The sequence below is a fragment of the Callospermophilus lateralis genome, chromosome 14, assembly GCF_048772815.1.
Source record: "Callospermophilus lateralis isolate mCalLat2 chromosome 14, mCalLat2.hap1, whole genome shotgun sequence".
In the NCBI taxonomy this organism is placed as follows: domain Eukaryota; kingdom Metazoa; phylum Chordata; class Mammalia; order Rodentia; family Sciuridae; genus Callospermophilus; species Callospermophilus lateralis.
Window position 1 is genome coordinate 90,051,498 of NC_135318.1, and position 16,432 is coordinate 90,067,929.

The following is a 16,432-nucleotide window of genomic DNA, read 5'->3' on the forward strand; positions in this document are numbered from 1 at the left end:
TTATACTAATATCACTTCTAAGTGTAATCATAAGATTTGGAATTTCAGTCCTTTTGTTCTGGAAAATGTATTGTTAGTCTTCTTGCTAGTGCGGAGAAAGATAATTTTTTATTTGGTTAAGGAATATTAGCAGGTATGTGTGACTCATATTCTGTTTGTTCTTTTTTTTTTTTTTTTTTTTTGGTGGTGCTGGGAATTGAACACAGACCTTGTGCAAGGGAGGCAAATACTCTACTAACTTAGCTGTATCCCCAGCCCTGTTCATTCTTTATTGGTCCTACTGGTGTTTAGTGTTACAGACATGGTGCTGGGTGCTGGGGCTACAAAGATGAATACAGTTTCTGCTTTTGAAAGGCTTGTAGCCTAGAAAGTGGGCTGATCAGCAAATAACTTAAGTGCTATAGCTATGGCTGTATAGTAACTGTATATCCACAGTGTGATGAGAATCCAAAGCGCTGAGATCTGAAGGAGGGATTTTCAAAGAAGATGACATTTGAGTTGGAAATTGGTGAAAGAAGGGGATTCTAGGCAAAAAGAAATCTCAGCAAAAAGAATTGTGGAAAACATAACTAAGGCTAAGTTCAAAAGTACACTTGAGGGTATAGAGAGAGGCAGGTGGGTACTGGGTAGATTTAGGCTTGTATCAAATCAAAGAATTTGGATTTTAAGCTGTATGCAGAACGGAGCCTGCAAGAGATTTTTAAATGGATTTTTTAAACCAACAAGGATTTTTAGATTAGTTTTGTAGTCTTAAGAAGAGATGAGGGGGCTGGGGTTGTGGCTCAGTGGTAGAGTGCTCACCTGGCATTCACGAGATATTGGGTTCGATTCTTAGCACCAAATAAATGTAAAATAAAGATATTGTGTCCACCTAAAACTTAAAAATAAATAAATATTTTAAAAAAAGAAGAGATGAGTTTGGTGGCAATATACAGGAGTGACTAGAGAGTAGTGAGGCTGGTTAGGGTTATTATTTTGTGGTAGTTCTGTTGAAAGAGGTTGGTGCCTTGAGGAAAGAGAAGATAGGTGATAAAGCTGAGGGAGTTAGAAAAAGGGCTGGTGAGCTCTTAGAGATCAAGGATAAAAGAGATGTTAATATAGTTACTTTTAGAGACCAAGAAGCTAGGATTGAATGGAAGTTGAAGCTATAATAGGGGCAGTATTGATTTTGGACATTTGAGATTGAAGCGCAGTTCCAACGTGTATTTTATTTGTGAATTTTCATTTAATAAAAATGCTATTAAAAACTCCTACCATTTAAACAAAAAAAAAATCCAATTAAAAAATGGGCAAAAGGACTTAAATAGACATTACTCTAAAGATGTACCATTGGCTAATAAGCACATCAGAATTTGTTAAGTATCACTGGTCACTAGGCAAAAAACAAACTGCAAGTGTGAGATGCCACTTTACATACATTAGGTTGGGAGTGAGCAAAAATAATAAAAAAAAGTATTATTGAGACTGAACAGAAATTGGAATCCTTGTGCATTACTGTTAGGAATGTAAAAAAGCTGCTGTGGAAAATGGCTTGTGGTCTTTTTTCAAAAAGTTACATGCAGGATCACCCTGTGATTCAGCAGTTCCACTTCTAGGTGTCTACATGAAGAAAATAGGGACTGCAGCAGAGGCTTGCATCATTCACAGTGGCCAAAAGGCAAGCTTAACCCATGCAACCCCTGGATAGATGAATGGGTAAACAGAATGTGGCATATGCACCTGGGGGAATAGTACTCAAGTTTACAATGGTAAGAGAAACTGATGCATGCCACCACCCGGTTAAAGCTTGAAAACATTACACTCAATGAAATATACCAGATGCAAAGGGAAAATATTGGAAGGTTCCCTTGTATGAGGTGCCAGTCATAGGCAGATCCATAGGCAGGGTGGAGCAAAGGCTGGGTGAGGGTGAGAAAGGAGAGTATTTTGTTTAACAAGCAGTTTCTGATGTGGGTGAACAAAATTTATGGACATGTGATGGCGAGGTTGCGTCAGTTGTGGCTCTATTTAATGCCACTGAATTGTGTGGCTAAAATGGCAGATTTTATATTGTGTACATTTTAGCAAAGTTAAAAAACACAGACATGCCATTAAATAAGTTCAGGGATTGTTGAGCATGCCAGTTAAAGTTTAATGGTTTTTCCTAGTTGATATTTTATACAGTGGTCCTTTAAGAAAGAAAGATGTGCTGGATGTGGTGGTGCACACCTTAATCCCAGCTACTCAAGTGGCTGAGGCAGCAGGATCACAAAGTTTGAGACCAGCCTGGACGACATAGTGAGATCCTGACTCAGAATAAACAAATTAAAAAGATCTGATTCTGGTAGAGTCCCCTGGGTACAATCCCCAGTTACCCCCCCCCCCCAAAAAAAAAGTCTTAGTTTTTTCTAAATATTTTTTTCTAATGTGAGTTTAGAATCAGTTGGTAAATACCTTCAGCTTTGTATAGGATACAGGCTGTAATACAGCCTGAGCCGGGATTTGAATTTTTGCTGCAAGGCTTCTGTCTAGTAGGTTTTTTGATTTTTGTCTTCTCTTTCCATAAAATTTAATTATAAACATGTTTTATCTTTCTTTATAATACTTATCATTAGTCTAATTTTGTGTTTTCTTATGGTATATGTTTTGAGGTGAGGAGAGAGAAAGGTATTTGGTAGGTATTTTCATTATTATTTAGATGCCATTAGTTAATAGATTATTACTTAGATTCACTTTTCTTAGGTAAGCATTTTGTTTTGATTTTAGGCATTGTGGTGTGACTTCATTATATCACAGGATAAGTCTGAAAAGACCTACAGTAAGTTTCTTTTTGAAATTTTATTTCTTATGATGATTCCAAATGTTTATCTCATTTTTTTTCATTCAAAATGCATAGTCATGGTAATGGTTTAAGCTAAGCACTTTCATATTGTGCATAAGAATGTTTGTATTATCAAGTTGAACTCTTCAGCAGAACCCCCTCCAAAATGTTGTGTGCTTTCTTTTCAGGTAGACATGAAGTAGAGAAATGCATTTGTATATTGCAGAGCTCATGTATTAACATGCATAGCATAGAAGGGAAGGATTATATAGCTTCCTTACCGTTTCAGGTAAACTTGAATGTTTTAGTTTTTTGTGTGTTTTGTTGGAGAGCAGTCTTAAATTAATTGGTTTCAGAGATCTTTTATGTCTTATAATCAAGAATGCTATTTTTAGTCAAAATAATTTAAGTTTTAGTAGCTTTAATGGCTTACCATTTTTCTGTTCTTTGCATAAGAAATAAGTTAATGAAGTGAATTATGAAGGTTTTTTTGGAGAAGTTTTTGTCAGTTTAAATAATATTAAAAATACTATTTTGAGCCAGGCATGTTGGTGCATGCCTGTAATTGCAGCACTCGGGAGGCTGAGGCAGGAGGATCTCAAATCTGAGTCCAGCCTCAGCAACTTATTGAACACTAAGCAACTTAGTGAGATCCTGCCTTAAAACAAAAAATAAAATGGAGCTGGGGATGTGGCTCAATGGTCAAGTACCCCTGGGTTCAATCCCTGATACAGAATGAAAGTTATCATTTTGCTTCTGTTAAATAAGGCAAGTGACAGACTGGTTTTTCCAAAGCTGCTTATATTTTTAATGCCTAGTGTTATGGTTAAAATTTTATCACATTGTCATTTTGATATTAGCCACCGGCAGGAATTTCACATTGAATTATTCCTTAGATTTGTTTTTATCCAAGAGTTGCTTGTTAGAATTACATTTTTTAAATTTTTATTTATTTATTTATTTGAGAGAGAGAGAGAGAGAGAGAGAGAGAGAGAGAGAGAGAGAGAGAGAGATTTTTTTAATATTTATTTTTTAGTTTTCGGCAGACACAACATCTTTGTATGTGGTGCTGAGGATCGAACCCGGGCTGAACGCATGCTAGGCGAGCGTGCTACCGCTTGAGCCACATCCCCAGTCCAAGAATTACATTTTTAAAAAAATTATAGCTAGTGATCATCTTATTTTGTAAAGTTCTTATTGAAGGAAAATCCAATGTTCTGTCATGTTTCCTAAAGACAGTTTTTAAAGAAAGGGTAGGTTCTCTTACTTGTGCCTTTTCCCACCATTTGCATGACAGGTTGCAAATGTTTGGCCCACAAAATATGGATTGTTGTTCGAACGAAGCAGCTCGTCACATGAGGTCCCTCCAGGTCCACCCAGGTATTCATTTGACTGAGTTCACACTTGGTTTTGAGGTAAAATTGCTAACCCCAAAGTTCTCTGAAGTCAGTATTGTACATTTAGCAGCTCTACTTACTTGGCACTTAATTATCTACAGCTCCACCCACCCCTGAAGTAAATTTGAATGAGCAGATATATTAATAATGAGTCTCAGTTCTTAGCTGTGCAGTTTTTTCCTTGTGTTACTGTGGGCAAATGATTAGAGCTTTCTAATCTTTAGTTTCCATGTCTACTACAGGAATACTGTCATTTACCTCTTGGATTTATGCACACTGACATAGGACCTAGTAGTGTATATTAGTGCCCAGTAAATGGTAGATGGTTATTCATGGACTGCTGACTTTGTCTTTCTCTAAGTGTTGTTCACTGAAGGGCAAGAACATACAGCACCTGCCATAGTGTGGGGCAAAAAGCAGACACTTGCTGAGTTTTAAGAAAATTGCTTACAGATTTTAGTTTCTTTCTGTTCTGATAGAAGAAAACCTTTTCCCCCTTTATTTCAAAGTCATATTTAACAAATGTGAACTTCTGTTTACTTGATGTAGTTTTACTGCTTCTTTTTTTCCCCCTAAGTACACCCATTTGTAAAAAGGTATAGAGGGCCGAGTTTCTTTCTTGGCTGCTACAGTCACACAGCTACCAAGAAAGCTCAATGAAAAGATGACTTTAAGTCTTTTACTCTCTGGGTTCTATAGTGACTGCTGTTGGCCAGACATTCCCTGGGTTATAGTGAGGGTTATAGTTTCCCCTCTCTGTAAGTGTAGAACTACTATTAGAAGAGAGATCTCTAGGAATGAAATAGAAAACACGGAAAAATAGTAAAGTTTGGGTTGCCTTTTGAGATGGTAGATTTCTAGTTGCTTATGTAATCTGGAGAAGATATTCCTTTGCAAGGAAATTGCAAAATTTTTGCACATACTCTTTTTGTGTTGATGATTGATTGTGTATTTGTTTATTGCTAGAGAACCATTACCTACTATGTTCAGCATGCTGCATCCCCTAGATGAAATAACTCCACTTGTTTATAAATCTGGAAGTAAGTGTTTTTTTATATTTTTTTCATAAAGACTCTCTTTTGACTTTAGGTGAGGGATGGAAATAAGCATGATACAAGAGTAACTTTTTCATTATAAAGGTATTTCATATTAACACAAACTTGAAGACCATGATACCAGTTGTTTAGTAGCTATTTTAGTAAATATAAGGCATGTAAATCAAAGAACAGTACTGTTGTATTTATTAACCTATCTGGAGTTGACTCTGTTCCTTAATAATTAGTAAGTTAACAAATGATCCTTGCATGAACTGAAAATGTAGGGCCTTATGCCAGTACTGTGTGAATTTTAGGATTTCACTTTCCCTATTCATAACAACAGTTTAGTGGGATTTAGAACTTTTTCTACAGGTATTTCTAGATGCTATTCTATAAGTTTTAATAATAGGTAATCATAAATAATGAAGACTGAAAAAATATATTCTTTGACATTTTTAGTTTTAGGGCTTTATTCCAACTATATATTCTGAAATATCACTGGGGCTATTATATTCTGTTTTACAGGTTGGCAAACTGGAGTGTATTGGCTAAATCTGGTCTGCAGATTGTTTTCATACTGCTTATAATATAAGAATAGTTTTTACTTTAAAAAAATTTTTCTGGTCCTGGGGATTGTACCCAGGGGCACTTTACCACTGAACTACATTCATTCCCAGCCTGTTTTATTTTTTATTTTGAGACAGCATCTTGCTGAGTTACTTAGGGCTTTGCTAAGTTTCTGAAACTGATTTTGAACTTGTGATCCTCCTGCCTTAGCCTCCCCAGTTGCTGGGATTACAGGAGTGCAACACGTTGCTGGGCTAAGTTTTTACCTTTTTGAAGACAACTGTAAAAAAGGTTTTGCAGTGCAATCAGTATGTGGGCTCAAAAGCCTAAACATTTTACTCTTTGGCCTTTTATAGAAAAAGTTTGTTGATTTTTTTTAATATTATACTCATAACAAGTTGCTGAGAACCTAAGTAAACATGTTAGAATCTCTGACTGAATGATACATAGTCGTTACTGATCCTGGTTTTGAATAATATTTAATGACCGTAGGAATGGCATGTGGGATATCATGAGTAGTAGGATTCAAAATTGTGAATACAGTATGATTCTGATTTTATAAAAGCCTTGTGAGGTAGATTAGCATAGTGGTGTGCATCTGTACTCCCAGCTACTTGGGAGTCTGAGGCAAGATGATCATTTGAGCCCAGGAGCTTGGGGCCAGCTTGGACAGTGTAGCAAGACCCCAACTCTTAAAACACAACAACAACAAAATCAAGAAGAAAAACTCCCTAACATATTAATAGGATAGTGGTATTATTATGTATGACTTTTTATCATTTCTTTATAAAATAATCATTTTTATAAAATATTTAAATTTTATTTTTTAACATTTTAACTGAGAGGAAAGCATTTCAACGTAAGCTGTTAAATAAGGATATGGAAACCAATCCATGGTATTAGAGACATAAAAGCTGAACTTAGTAAGAAAACACTCATTTTTCATGTGTAACCTGTAAGGCAGCAACAGTAGTATACTGTTCAGCACTGATTGATTAGTTATTATAGAGGACAGGTATATACAGAAGAAAGTGTATATATATGTATGTACAGTAAGAAGTGACACTGTGCAAATAGTTAATTGCAATTTAGAAATAGGTTGTTGAAGGAGTCTGGGACTCTTTATATCTAGCCAATGAATTTGATGGTGAGTCAGAAATCCTCAACATTTAGTTGTATGTATATAAGGGTGAAATTTGTAGCACTTCATTTTTGATGTATTTTTAAGGAAGTTGATGCCCATAGTAAGCTTATTAAAATTTCAGGGCTGATTACATAGTATTTAATGGGGTTTTGTGCTTTAATTGGCTTGGTTTCTCCTACTTTTAGGAATTTTAAGAACTCAGTTCACAACTATCAGTTTTATCAAGCCCATTGTTCTACACTTGATTGCTTCTATTTTATTTTCATTTAATTTTACATTTTATTTTGTTTTAATTGTACCCGTCCTTTATTTGTTATTTTGAGATAGGGTCTTACAAAGTTTCTAGGCTGACCTCAAGCTTATGATCCGGTAGCCTCAGCTTACCCAGTCAATAGCTGGTATTAATGGTGTGCACCCCTGTGCCCAGCTTAACTTTCGTTTCTATTTTATATTTAAGGTCTTTTTGGTTCATCACGGGTGCAATATGTTGTAGATCAGGCAATGAAAATTGTGTTCCTCAACATCGACCCCTCCATTGTCATGACCTATGATGCTGTTCACAATGTGCATTCTGTGTGGACTCTCCGGAGGGTCAAGCCAGAGGTAATGTCACCCTCATTAATAGGGAAGACAGATGACACTGAACGCCTTCTCATGTTTGTGGCTGACACATTTGTGTCATAGATTGAGCTTTTTAGGAAAAACAGAGTTGGCCTGGGGCTATAGCTCAGTTGGTAGAGTGCTTGCCTCACATGAACAAGGCCCTGGATTCAATCCCCAGCACCACCAAAAAAAAAAAAAAAAAAAAAAAAAAGAAGTTATGTCTTTAGTTAAACTTACATGTATCCTGCATTCTCATAAGGAAGCTTCCTTTTTATTCTAATTATTGTCTCTTTTTTGCCCCTTTGTTTTGACTTAGGAAGAGAATGTTGTTTTAAAGTTCTCTGATCAGGGAGGAACCCCACAGAACGTGGCCAGTAGCAGCTCCCTTACAGCTCATCTCAGAAGCCTCTCCAAAGGCGATTCCCCTGTGGCTTCACCTTTCCAGAATTACTCCTCCATTCACAGCCAGAGCCGCTCGACCTCATCGCCCAGTCTGCACTCCCGTTCACCTTCCATTTCCAATATGGCAGCCCTAAGGTGAACTGAGGGTCCCACAAAACAGATACCTCCTTTTCTAGTTTTGGAAGATTTTGAATTTCCCTTGACAAGTCTCGGATATTCTTAGGGGAAAATATCCACAATCCCTGTTGTGCTACCTTTACTTAGTTCCCTAAGTCTACTATGTCACTTTTCTTTGATGAGTCTTGGTTAGAAGCTATTTATGCCATCATAGATTATTTTGTTTCTACCACTATGTGGCAGCAGTTTAATGAATGTTAATTCTAAAAATACGGTGGTAGGTTTCTTTGGCTTTAATTTATATTAATTCTTTTTTCTTTTGATTTTCATGTCTATCTCTCCATCTGGTGATATAGATATATGTGTGAGTATGTATATGTTTTTGCTCACATATATACATATACACGTATCTATTTTTGCTGATATACATATCAGCAGTGAAGATTCTGGGACATAGTTTTGTTAGTATGCATATATGTATATCTGTCTATAGAGAACATAATTTAGACCTTTTTAAAAATATAAACGATTCATTTTCTGAGGAAGAAGTTGAATTTTTAGTTTTACAGGTATTTATTATTTTAACAGGAGTTCTAAATCTTTAGAATATGGAAATGTTAAAAAACATTTTTCTTTTCTCATTGAGGTTATGCCATGAGTGACCATCTGTGGAGATTTGGGCAGTGTTATTAGATATGTACTACATGAGCCTGAATCACAATTGTGACGCTCTCTGTTCTCTGTTTATTTGCAGCCGTGCTCACTCTCCTGCCTTAGGAGTGCACTCTTTTTCAGGGGTGCAAAGGTTCAACCTTTCAAGCCATAATCAATCTCCAAAGAGACACAGTATTTCTCATTCTCCAAATAGTAATTCTAATGGCTCCTTTCTTACACCAGAAACAGAGCCAATTGTTCCTGAACTCTGCATTGATCATTTGTGGACAGAACCAATTCCCAGTATAAGGTTTGGAATATGTAATTTTATATTCAAACAAAAGCATTGCTTTAAGTCTTGGAAAATTCTTGGCATCAGGTCTGGGGATCTATCTTGGTGGTGGAGGGGCTGGTCTAGTGTGTACAAGGTCTTGCCTTCAATTCCCAGCACCTCCAAAAGAGGTGGGGTGGGAAATAGGCATTTTTCTTAAGGCTTCCTTTTTGTATGTAAAAGTTATTAACATGTAGATATTTATGTTACGGCTGCCTAAGTTTCAGTAGTTTATATAATGTTATTGAAGTGATCATAAAAAATTATTTTGTCATTTGATATTTTTTTTTAAAGATAGAGAGAGGAGAGAGAGAGAGAGAGAGAGAGAGAGAGAGAGAGAGAGAGAGAGAGAGAATTTTTTTAATATTTATTTTTTAGTTTTTTTTGGCGGACACAACATCTTTGTATGTGGTGCTGAGGATCGAACCCGGGCCGCACGCATGCCAGGCGAGTGCGCTACCGCTTGAGCCACATCCCCAGCCCCAATATTTTTTTTAACAGTAAAAATGATTTGAGGTGTTTGACATTTTAGAGAGAAATAGCTAATTTCAATAGATTAGGAAATTGGGAATTTTGTAGTATTTTCCTCAGTTTTACCCTCACTTTCATTGAGTGTAAGCTCAGTTTTTGGGAAACACAGCTCAGACCTCTGTTCTGTGTGATCTTTCTCTCCTTTTATGTTCTCTTTAATTATTCTTTTATTGATTTGGCCATATGCCAATTGTGTGCTAATTAATAGGCCAATAAGTTGCTATTCCTAAATAATACAAATAAAACAAAACAAACAAACAAGGCTACTATCTCTGTCCTTGAAAGAGAGACAGAGAACTGAAGGGTGGTGGCACAGGAGGGACAGATACCCAGGCTGGTAGGGTTTTGGAAAGACGGATAGGCATTTCCTGGGCAGGTGAGCTCAGAACAGAAGTTGAGAAGTGAGCAAGGCATGTTCAGGGATTCACAGTTCCTCCCACTCTGATTTGTCCAGGGGAAGGGAAAGGGCTGGGAAAGAGGAGCTTGGGAGAGGATTGCTTTCTCGGCTGTTCTTTTTGGTGAGAGCAGCAAGAAGCACTTTGTATGCTGTGACCCAGGGCGAGCATAGCAGCAAACGGGGAAGCTGTGGCTGGTGAGTGGTGGCTGAGGCAGGAGAGGTGCATTGTGCTGTAAGGAGTGTGTCGAGGTGGTTCCTGCGGGCCTGGTATGGTAGTTGCAGGGCTTCTTCAGCTCTGCAGTGTTGAGTGATCCTGTGGTGTGAGGCAGGTGGGCCTTTTCCTAAGCAGCGAGTCTTAAGGTCATTAGATTCTCACAGGGGCCTGTGACCTCCAAACAGTTAAAACCCAGAAGAGGGGTAAGGACTAAAGTCCTGGAAACTTAGGGTTTAGGGTGAAAAGAAACAAAGCTACTGCAGAGTGACACAGCAAGAGAGGTCAGATGGGAGCCGCAGCAGGGAACATCGTAGAACACACAGAAAGCCCACTTCAGGAGGAAAGGCACACTAGGGTTAGGAGAATGGAGCTTGAAGCTTGGAGTGCAGGTGCCTGGAGGGCAGTGAGTTCATGGGTGACCATGCCCAGATATTTTAGTCTTGGAGGGTGGTGGGGGAAGCAGGGTAGAAAAAGTAAATGGGGGCTGAGAAAGCGAACCCAGGCATGTGGACTACTCCAGGGAGTTTGTCTTTGGGGATGAGGCTACAGAGTGAGCTAGTGGGAGTCTGAAGGATTAAGGAGATTTTTGGCTTCTCTGAACTATGTTAAATAAAATTCATCTTTATGAAATTTTACCCCTAAATATCTTGGTGTTTATCCAACCTAACTATAATACCAATTTTATTTCATCTGATATTTAGTTTATCACCCTTTTTTGTTCTTTTTTTGTGTTTTGGGAATCAGACTCAGGGTTTGTATCCCCAGTCCTTAGTCCATCTTTTTTTTTTTTGGATACCAGGGACTGAACCTAGGGGCACTTAACAACTGAGCAACATTTTTTATTTTTTATTTTTGAAACAGGGTCTCTTAAAGTTGCTTAGGGCCTTGCTAAGTTGCTGAGGCTGGCTTTGAATTGGTGATCCTCCTGCCTCAGTCTCCTGAGTTGTTGGGATAACAGGTATATGCCATCATGCCCAGCCATCCTTTGTTGGTTTTGTTCTGTTGGTAGTATTGGGGGATTAAATTCAGGGGTGCTCTTCCCCTGATTTATATCCTTAGCCTTTTAGTTTTATTTTTAAATTTGATACAGGGCCTAAATTTGGTAAGTTGCACAGACTAGCTTCAAACTTTCTATCCTCCTGCCTCAGCCTCTTGAGTAACTGGGATTTCAGGTGCCTCTTGGTCCATTTTCTTTATTGCATGACTTTTAATGTGAGAACCTAGGCCACTAGGACTATACTCAAAGCAGGGAGAACCTAGAAAATACAGAGGGAGGAAAGAGTTGATGGAGTGAGGGACCTGAAAGGGGCATAGGTGGAGAGATTAGATTTCTCCTTGGGAGAAGGAAATGTTGGTTGATCAGATATGTAGAGAGTGAAGTTTAATTCATATGAGTGTTTTTTGTCTTCAAGATTATTGCTTGATCCAAGTAGTTTGTAGATTTGTTTTTAGAATTTTTTCAAAGATTTTTTTTTTAAGTTACTGAGGTAGATTTTTGGACCAGTGCTGACAGTCTATTAATGTTTTGTTGCAGAGAGAAAAATTCACAGGCCTCAAAAGTGTTCATTACATCTGACCTGTGTGGACAGAAGTTCTTGTGTTTTTTAGTGGAGTCGCAGCTGCAGCTACGGTAAGTGCATGTGTTTCCCATTTTCCTGTGTAAATACTTTTAGGCTCTTTTTCCCTTATTTCCTTTCTCTCTTTTTTTTTTTTTTTTGGTTTTGGGGATTAAGCTCAGGGCCTTGATTGTACACAGCAAGCACTTTATCTCTGAGCTGTATCCTCAGCCCCTTGTTTACCTTTTCTTTCTTTTTTACAATTTTTTTAGTTGTAGATGGACACAGTATTTTTACTTATTTTTATGTAGTGCTGAAGATCAAACCCAGGATCTCATACCTGTGAGGCAAGGGCCCTACTACTAAGCTACAGCCCCAGCTCTTACTTTTTTCTTAAGTATTATTTATATATCGTAAAATTAACATGTTTTAAGTATACAATTAAATGAATTTTAGTATATTTACAGTTATGCAATCATCACCACAATCTGTTTTTAAACATTTCTGTCACCATAAAAAGATTCCCTTAAAATGAAATAAAAAATAGAGATTAAAACCCCAAGGGGCTTGGGTTGTAGCTCAGTGGTAGAGTGGTTGCCTTGTATGTTGAGGCCCTGGGTTTCATCCTCAGCACTACATTAAAAAATGATAAAGATGGGCTGGGGATGTGGCTCAAGTAGTAGCACACTTGCCTGGCATGCGTGCGGTCCAGGTTCGATCCTTAGCACCACATACGAAGAAAGATGTTGTGTCCGCCGAAAACTAAAAAATAAATATTAAAAAAAAATTCTCTCTCTCTCTAAAAAAAAAAAATAAATAAAAATAATAATAAAGATATTGTGTCCATCTACAACTAAAAAAATATTTAAAGAAATAACAAAAAAAACCCAAAGCACAATTCCCTTGTGCCTGTTTGTGGACAGTCTTATTTCCATTCCAGATCTCATGCACTCACTCTGTGGGTTTTCTGCCTTTATAATATAGATCAGTCTTTTCTGGACATTTTATGTAAGTAGAATTACACAAGCATGCTTGTTGTTTTGTGTTCAGTTTTTTCACTTTGTACCACATCTTTTGAATCCTCCGTGTTGCAACTCTTACAACTACTTCATTCCTGTTCCCTTAGTCTCCCGTGCAGATGTATCATAGGGGGGGCCATCTGTTCACCATGGATATGTGGTTTGTTTCCACTTTTTGGCCACTGTGAATTATGGCACTCTGAATCTTCTGTCTTTGTAAGGACATATGATTTCATTGTTCTTGGGTAGCTACCTAGGAAGAGAATTATTGGGTTGAATGGTAAATTCTTGTTTGACTTTTTAAAAATTACCAAGTTATTTCAGAATAGGCTGCAGCATTTTACATTCCCACCAGCAGCACTTGAAGGTTCATTTCTCTTTTCTTGGAGCACACTGGAGATGGTCAGTGTCTTTATTTGCAGCCATTCTAGTGGATGTGACGTGGTTGAATTTGCATTTCCCTAATGCCTTCTGATGGTTTGTATCTTCTTGTGTGGTTATGAGCAACTCATTTATCTTCTTGAATGAAATATCTATTCAGATCTTTCACCCATTTATTTGTATTTTCATCTTGAAATAATTATTAGTCTCAGGAAATTCCAAAATAGTAGAGAGGTCCTATGTACCGTACACTTTCTCCCCACAGAGGTAACATGCTACTTGACTATAATACACGATCAAAACCAAGAAACTGGTGTCAGTAGGATCCACACCCTTCTTTAGGACTTCATTAGTCGTACAGAGAACTCATTTGTGTATGTATGTGTTTATGATTCCATGCAGTTTTCTCAGGTGAGAGTTTGTGGTACTGTTCCCACAATCACAATAAAAAATGCCTTTATTACCCTATGAATCCCTTTATGCCGCCCTTAGTAGTTATGCCTGAGTCCCCACCCCTCATCTCACTCTCCAAGTTGCCACTAATAACTGCAGACTTGTTCTCCATGGAAAATTTTGCCATTTGGGAATGTCAGGCAAATGGAATTATTATAGCATGTAACTTGACTGTCTTTCCATTCATATGATAGTCTTAGAATTCATGCAGGTTGTTACATGTATCCATTTCTTTCTTTTTTTCCTTTTAATATTTAGTTGTGTTAAGTTTCAAGAAAGTAATGATAAAACTCAGCTCATCTTCGGCTCCGTCACCACCATACATGCAAAGGACGCAGCACCAGTGGAGGTAAATGGAGGCACATTTCTAGAGAAGTTGAAAGTTATTTTGCTTCATCAGAATTTTCAGCTAAAAAATTGTTAATTTGCTCAGAGTAGAAAATAAATTTGTCTTTTTTAGAAGATAGACACTGTGCTGGTCCTGGAAGGCAATGGAAACCTGGTGCTGTACACGGGAGTGGTTCGGGTGAGTAACAGGCACACTGGATGCTTTTAGCAGGACTGTCTCCACTATTTAAAATTTGTTGTGCTCCTTCCTGCTCAATTTGGCAGAGATTTTTGTTATGTTGAAAGTCGAGGCTGGTCCTAGGGGCTCACTGCTCTCAGATGCATTGGCACTGTGAACCTGACACAAAAGTCAGGATAGTGTCTATGAGTGGGGGTGGGAGGGGTTCACAATCAGAAAAGAACATGATAAAAATGTCGATGACATTGGTAAGCCCAGCCCCTTAGAGGCAGAGATGGGAGGACTGAGTTGGAGATCAGTCTAGGCAAGGGTGAGACCCCAAATCAAGAAAAACAAGACTTGTGGGTAGACAGTGGCAGGGCGTCCTTAAATGAGGATAGGCCGAGTATTAACGAAAAAATTAAAAGTTAATTAATTCTACTTTTGAAATTGGCATCTGTAATTTGGTTACCGTTGTTTTGTGAAGTTTCATTATATTGATTCCATGCAGTTTTCTCAGGTGAGGGTTTATGGTGAGGCTGGTCGCTGCACCCAGCTGATAAACAGTGCTTGTGGCATATGTTGGTTACATTTTTCTCTTTTAACATTTGCAAAATTTTTATATAGATGTGCAGAATACATATACAGATTTATTTATATAACAAAGAATTAATATGTAGATATGCAGAATAAGATACATTCTACAAATTTAAATGATGATCTTTAACATATGTATAATGTTGAGGATAATAAAATAAGCGTTCACATACTGGGAGGTTAAGAAGTGGAGCCCTGCCACTGTCTACCCACAAGTCTTGTTAATTTTTTTAATATTTATTTTATTTCTTAGTTTTAAGTGGACATAATATCTTTATTTTACATTTATGTGGTTCTGAGGATCGAACTCAGAGCCTGATGCATGCCAGGTTAGCACTCTAGCACCGAGCCACAACCCCAGCCCCTTGTTTTCCTTAAGTTGGGGTCTCATCCTTGCCTAGACTGGCTTCCAATTCAGCCCTCCCACCTCAGCCTCCGAGGGGCTGGGCTTGTCAATGTCGTTGACATTTTTATCATGTTCTTTTCTGATTGTGAACCCCTCCCACCCCCACTCGTAGACACTATCCTGACTTTTGTGGTAAATCACTCCCTTGTTTTTATTATTAATTGTGTAATTATGTTTGTATCACTAAAGAGTCATTTGTTTAGGTTCCCTTGTTTTTGAATTTTTATATAAAGGAAGTCATACTGTTCGGACTTGTTTATTTTGTTCAACCGAGTTTAATAGGTTTATCTATGTTGTTCACTCATTCTTTGTTCTTTAGTATTACATGGTGTTATTATACCAAAATCTTCACTCTTTTATTAGTTGTTGAAGTTGTTCCCATTGCCTCTGACATTTCCTTTGATAAATAGTGCTTTTTTTTTTTTTTTTCCTTCTGTACAGGGGATTGAACCCAAAGGTACTTGACCATTGAGCCACATTCCCAGCCCTTTTTTATTTTTATTTTGAGGTAGGATTTTGCTGGGTTGCTTAGGGCCTCACTAAGTTGCTGAGGCTGGCCAATGCACCCAGCTGATAAACAGTGTTTTAAAAAATTCATATCTTCAGTTGGGCATGGTGGTGCAGGCCTATAATTCCAGTGACTTGGGAGGCTGAAACAGGAGGCTTACAAGATTAAAGCCAGCCTCACCAAATGTAAGGCACTAAGCAATTCAGACCCTGTCTCTAAATAAAATAAAAATAGGGCTGGGGATATGGCTCAGTGGTAGAGTGCCCCTGAGTTTAATCCCCAGTACCCCCCCACCAAAAAAAAAAATAAAAATCGTATTTTCAAAGCCAGCCTCAGTAACTCAGCAAGGCCCTAAACAACTTAGCAAGACCCTGTCTCAAAAATGAAAAATAAGGGCTGTGGATGGTGCTCAGTGGATAAGTGTCCCTGGGTTCAATCCCTGGTTCCAAAAATAATAAATAAAATAAAACTATACGTGTGTCTCCTGGTCTTTTAGAGTATGTGAATATTTCACTTGGCCATGTGATGTCAAGTTGTTTTCCAAAGCGTAGGTCGTACCAACTTTCAACCTCTCCCTCTCCCTCTTAGCTCCAGCAGCATATGAGTCCTCAGTGCTTCTTCACATTCTTGCTAATCGGTGGTACTACAATTAGTATTTTTTTTTTTTTGTTATTCCAAATTAGCGCATTGTTAAAACCAACTGAAGATGGGTATCTATGTTGCCCACTAGGCCTTTGTTGATGCAACTGGGTTCAATTTTTTTTTCATGGTTGGTTATTGTGTGACAGTTTTCCATCTTGTTAAACTGTTCCT

At 37.7% G+C, this 16,432-nt stretch overlaps 1 protein-coding gene across 3 annotated transcripts in view; it reads left to right on the top strand.

Moving 5' to 3' along the window:
* Positions 1–16,432, top strand: part of Anapc1 (anaphase promoting complex subunit 1) — an 80,124-nt gene that overhangs the window by 5,333 nt on the left and 58,359 nt on the right. For all 3 annotated transcript variants that reach the window (XM_076832850.1, XM_076832849.1, XM_076832851.1), the window contains exons 4-13: positions 2,746–2,797; positions 2,989–3,089; positions 4,098–4,180; positions 5,164–5,237; positions 7,403–7,548; positions 7,865–8,085; positions 8,822–9,031; positions 11,729–11,824; positions 13,862–13,952; positions 14,064–14,129. In XM_076832850.1, the coding sequence (XP_076688965.1) occupies positions 2,746–2,797; positions 2,989–3,089; positions 4,098–4,180; positions 5,164–5,237; positions 7,403–7,548; positions 7,865–8,085; positions 8,822–9,031; positions 11,729–11,824; positions 13,862–13,952; positions 14,064–14,129 (1,140 nt within the window). The remainder of the gene's footprint in view (positions 1–2,745; positions 2,798–2,988; positions 3,090–4,097; positions 4,181–5,163; positions 5,238–7,402; positions 7,549–7,864; positions 8,086–8,821; positions 9,032–11,728; positions 11,825–13,861; positions 13,953–14,063; positions 14,130–16,432) is intronic.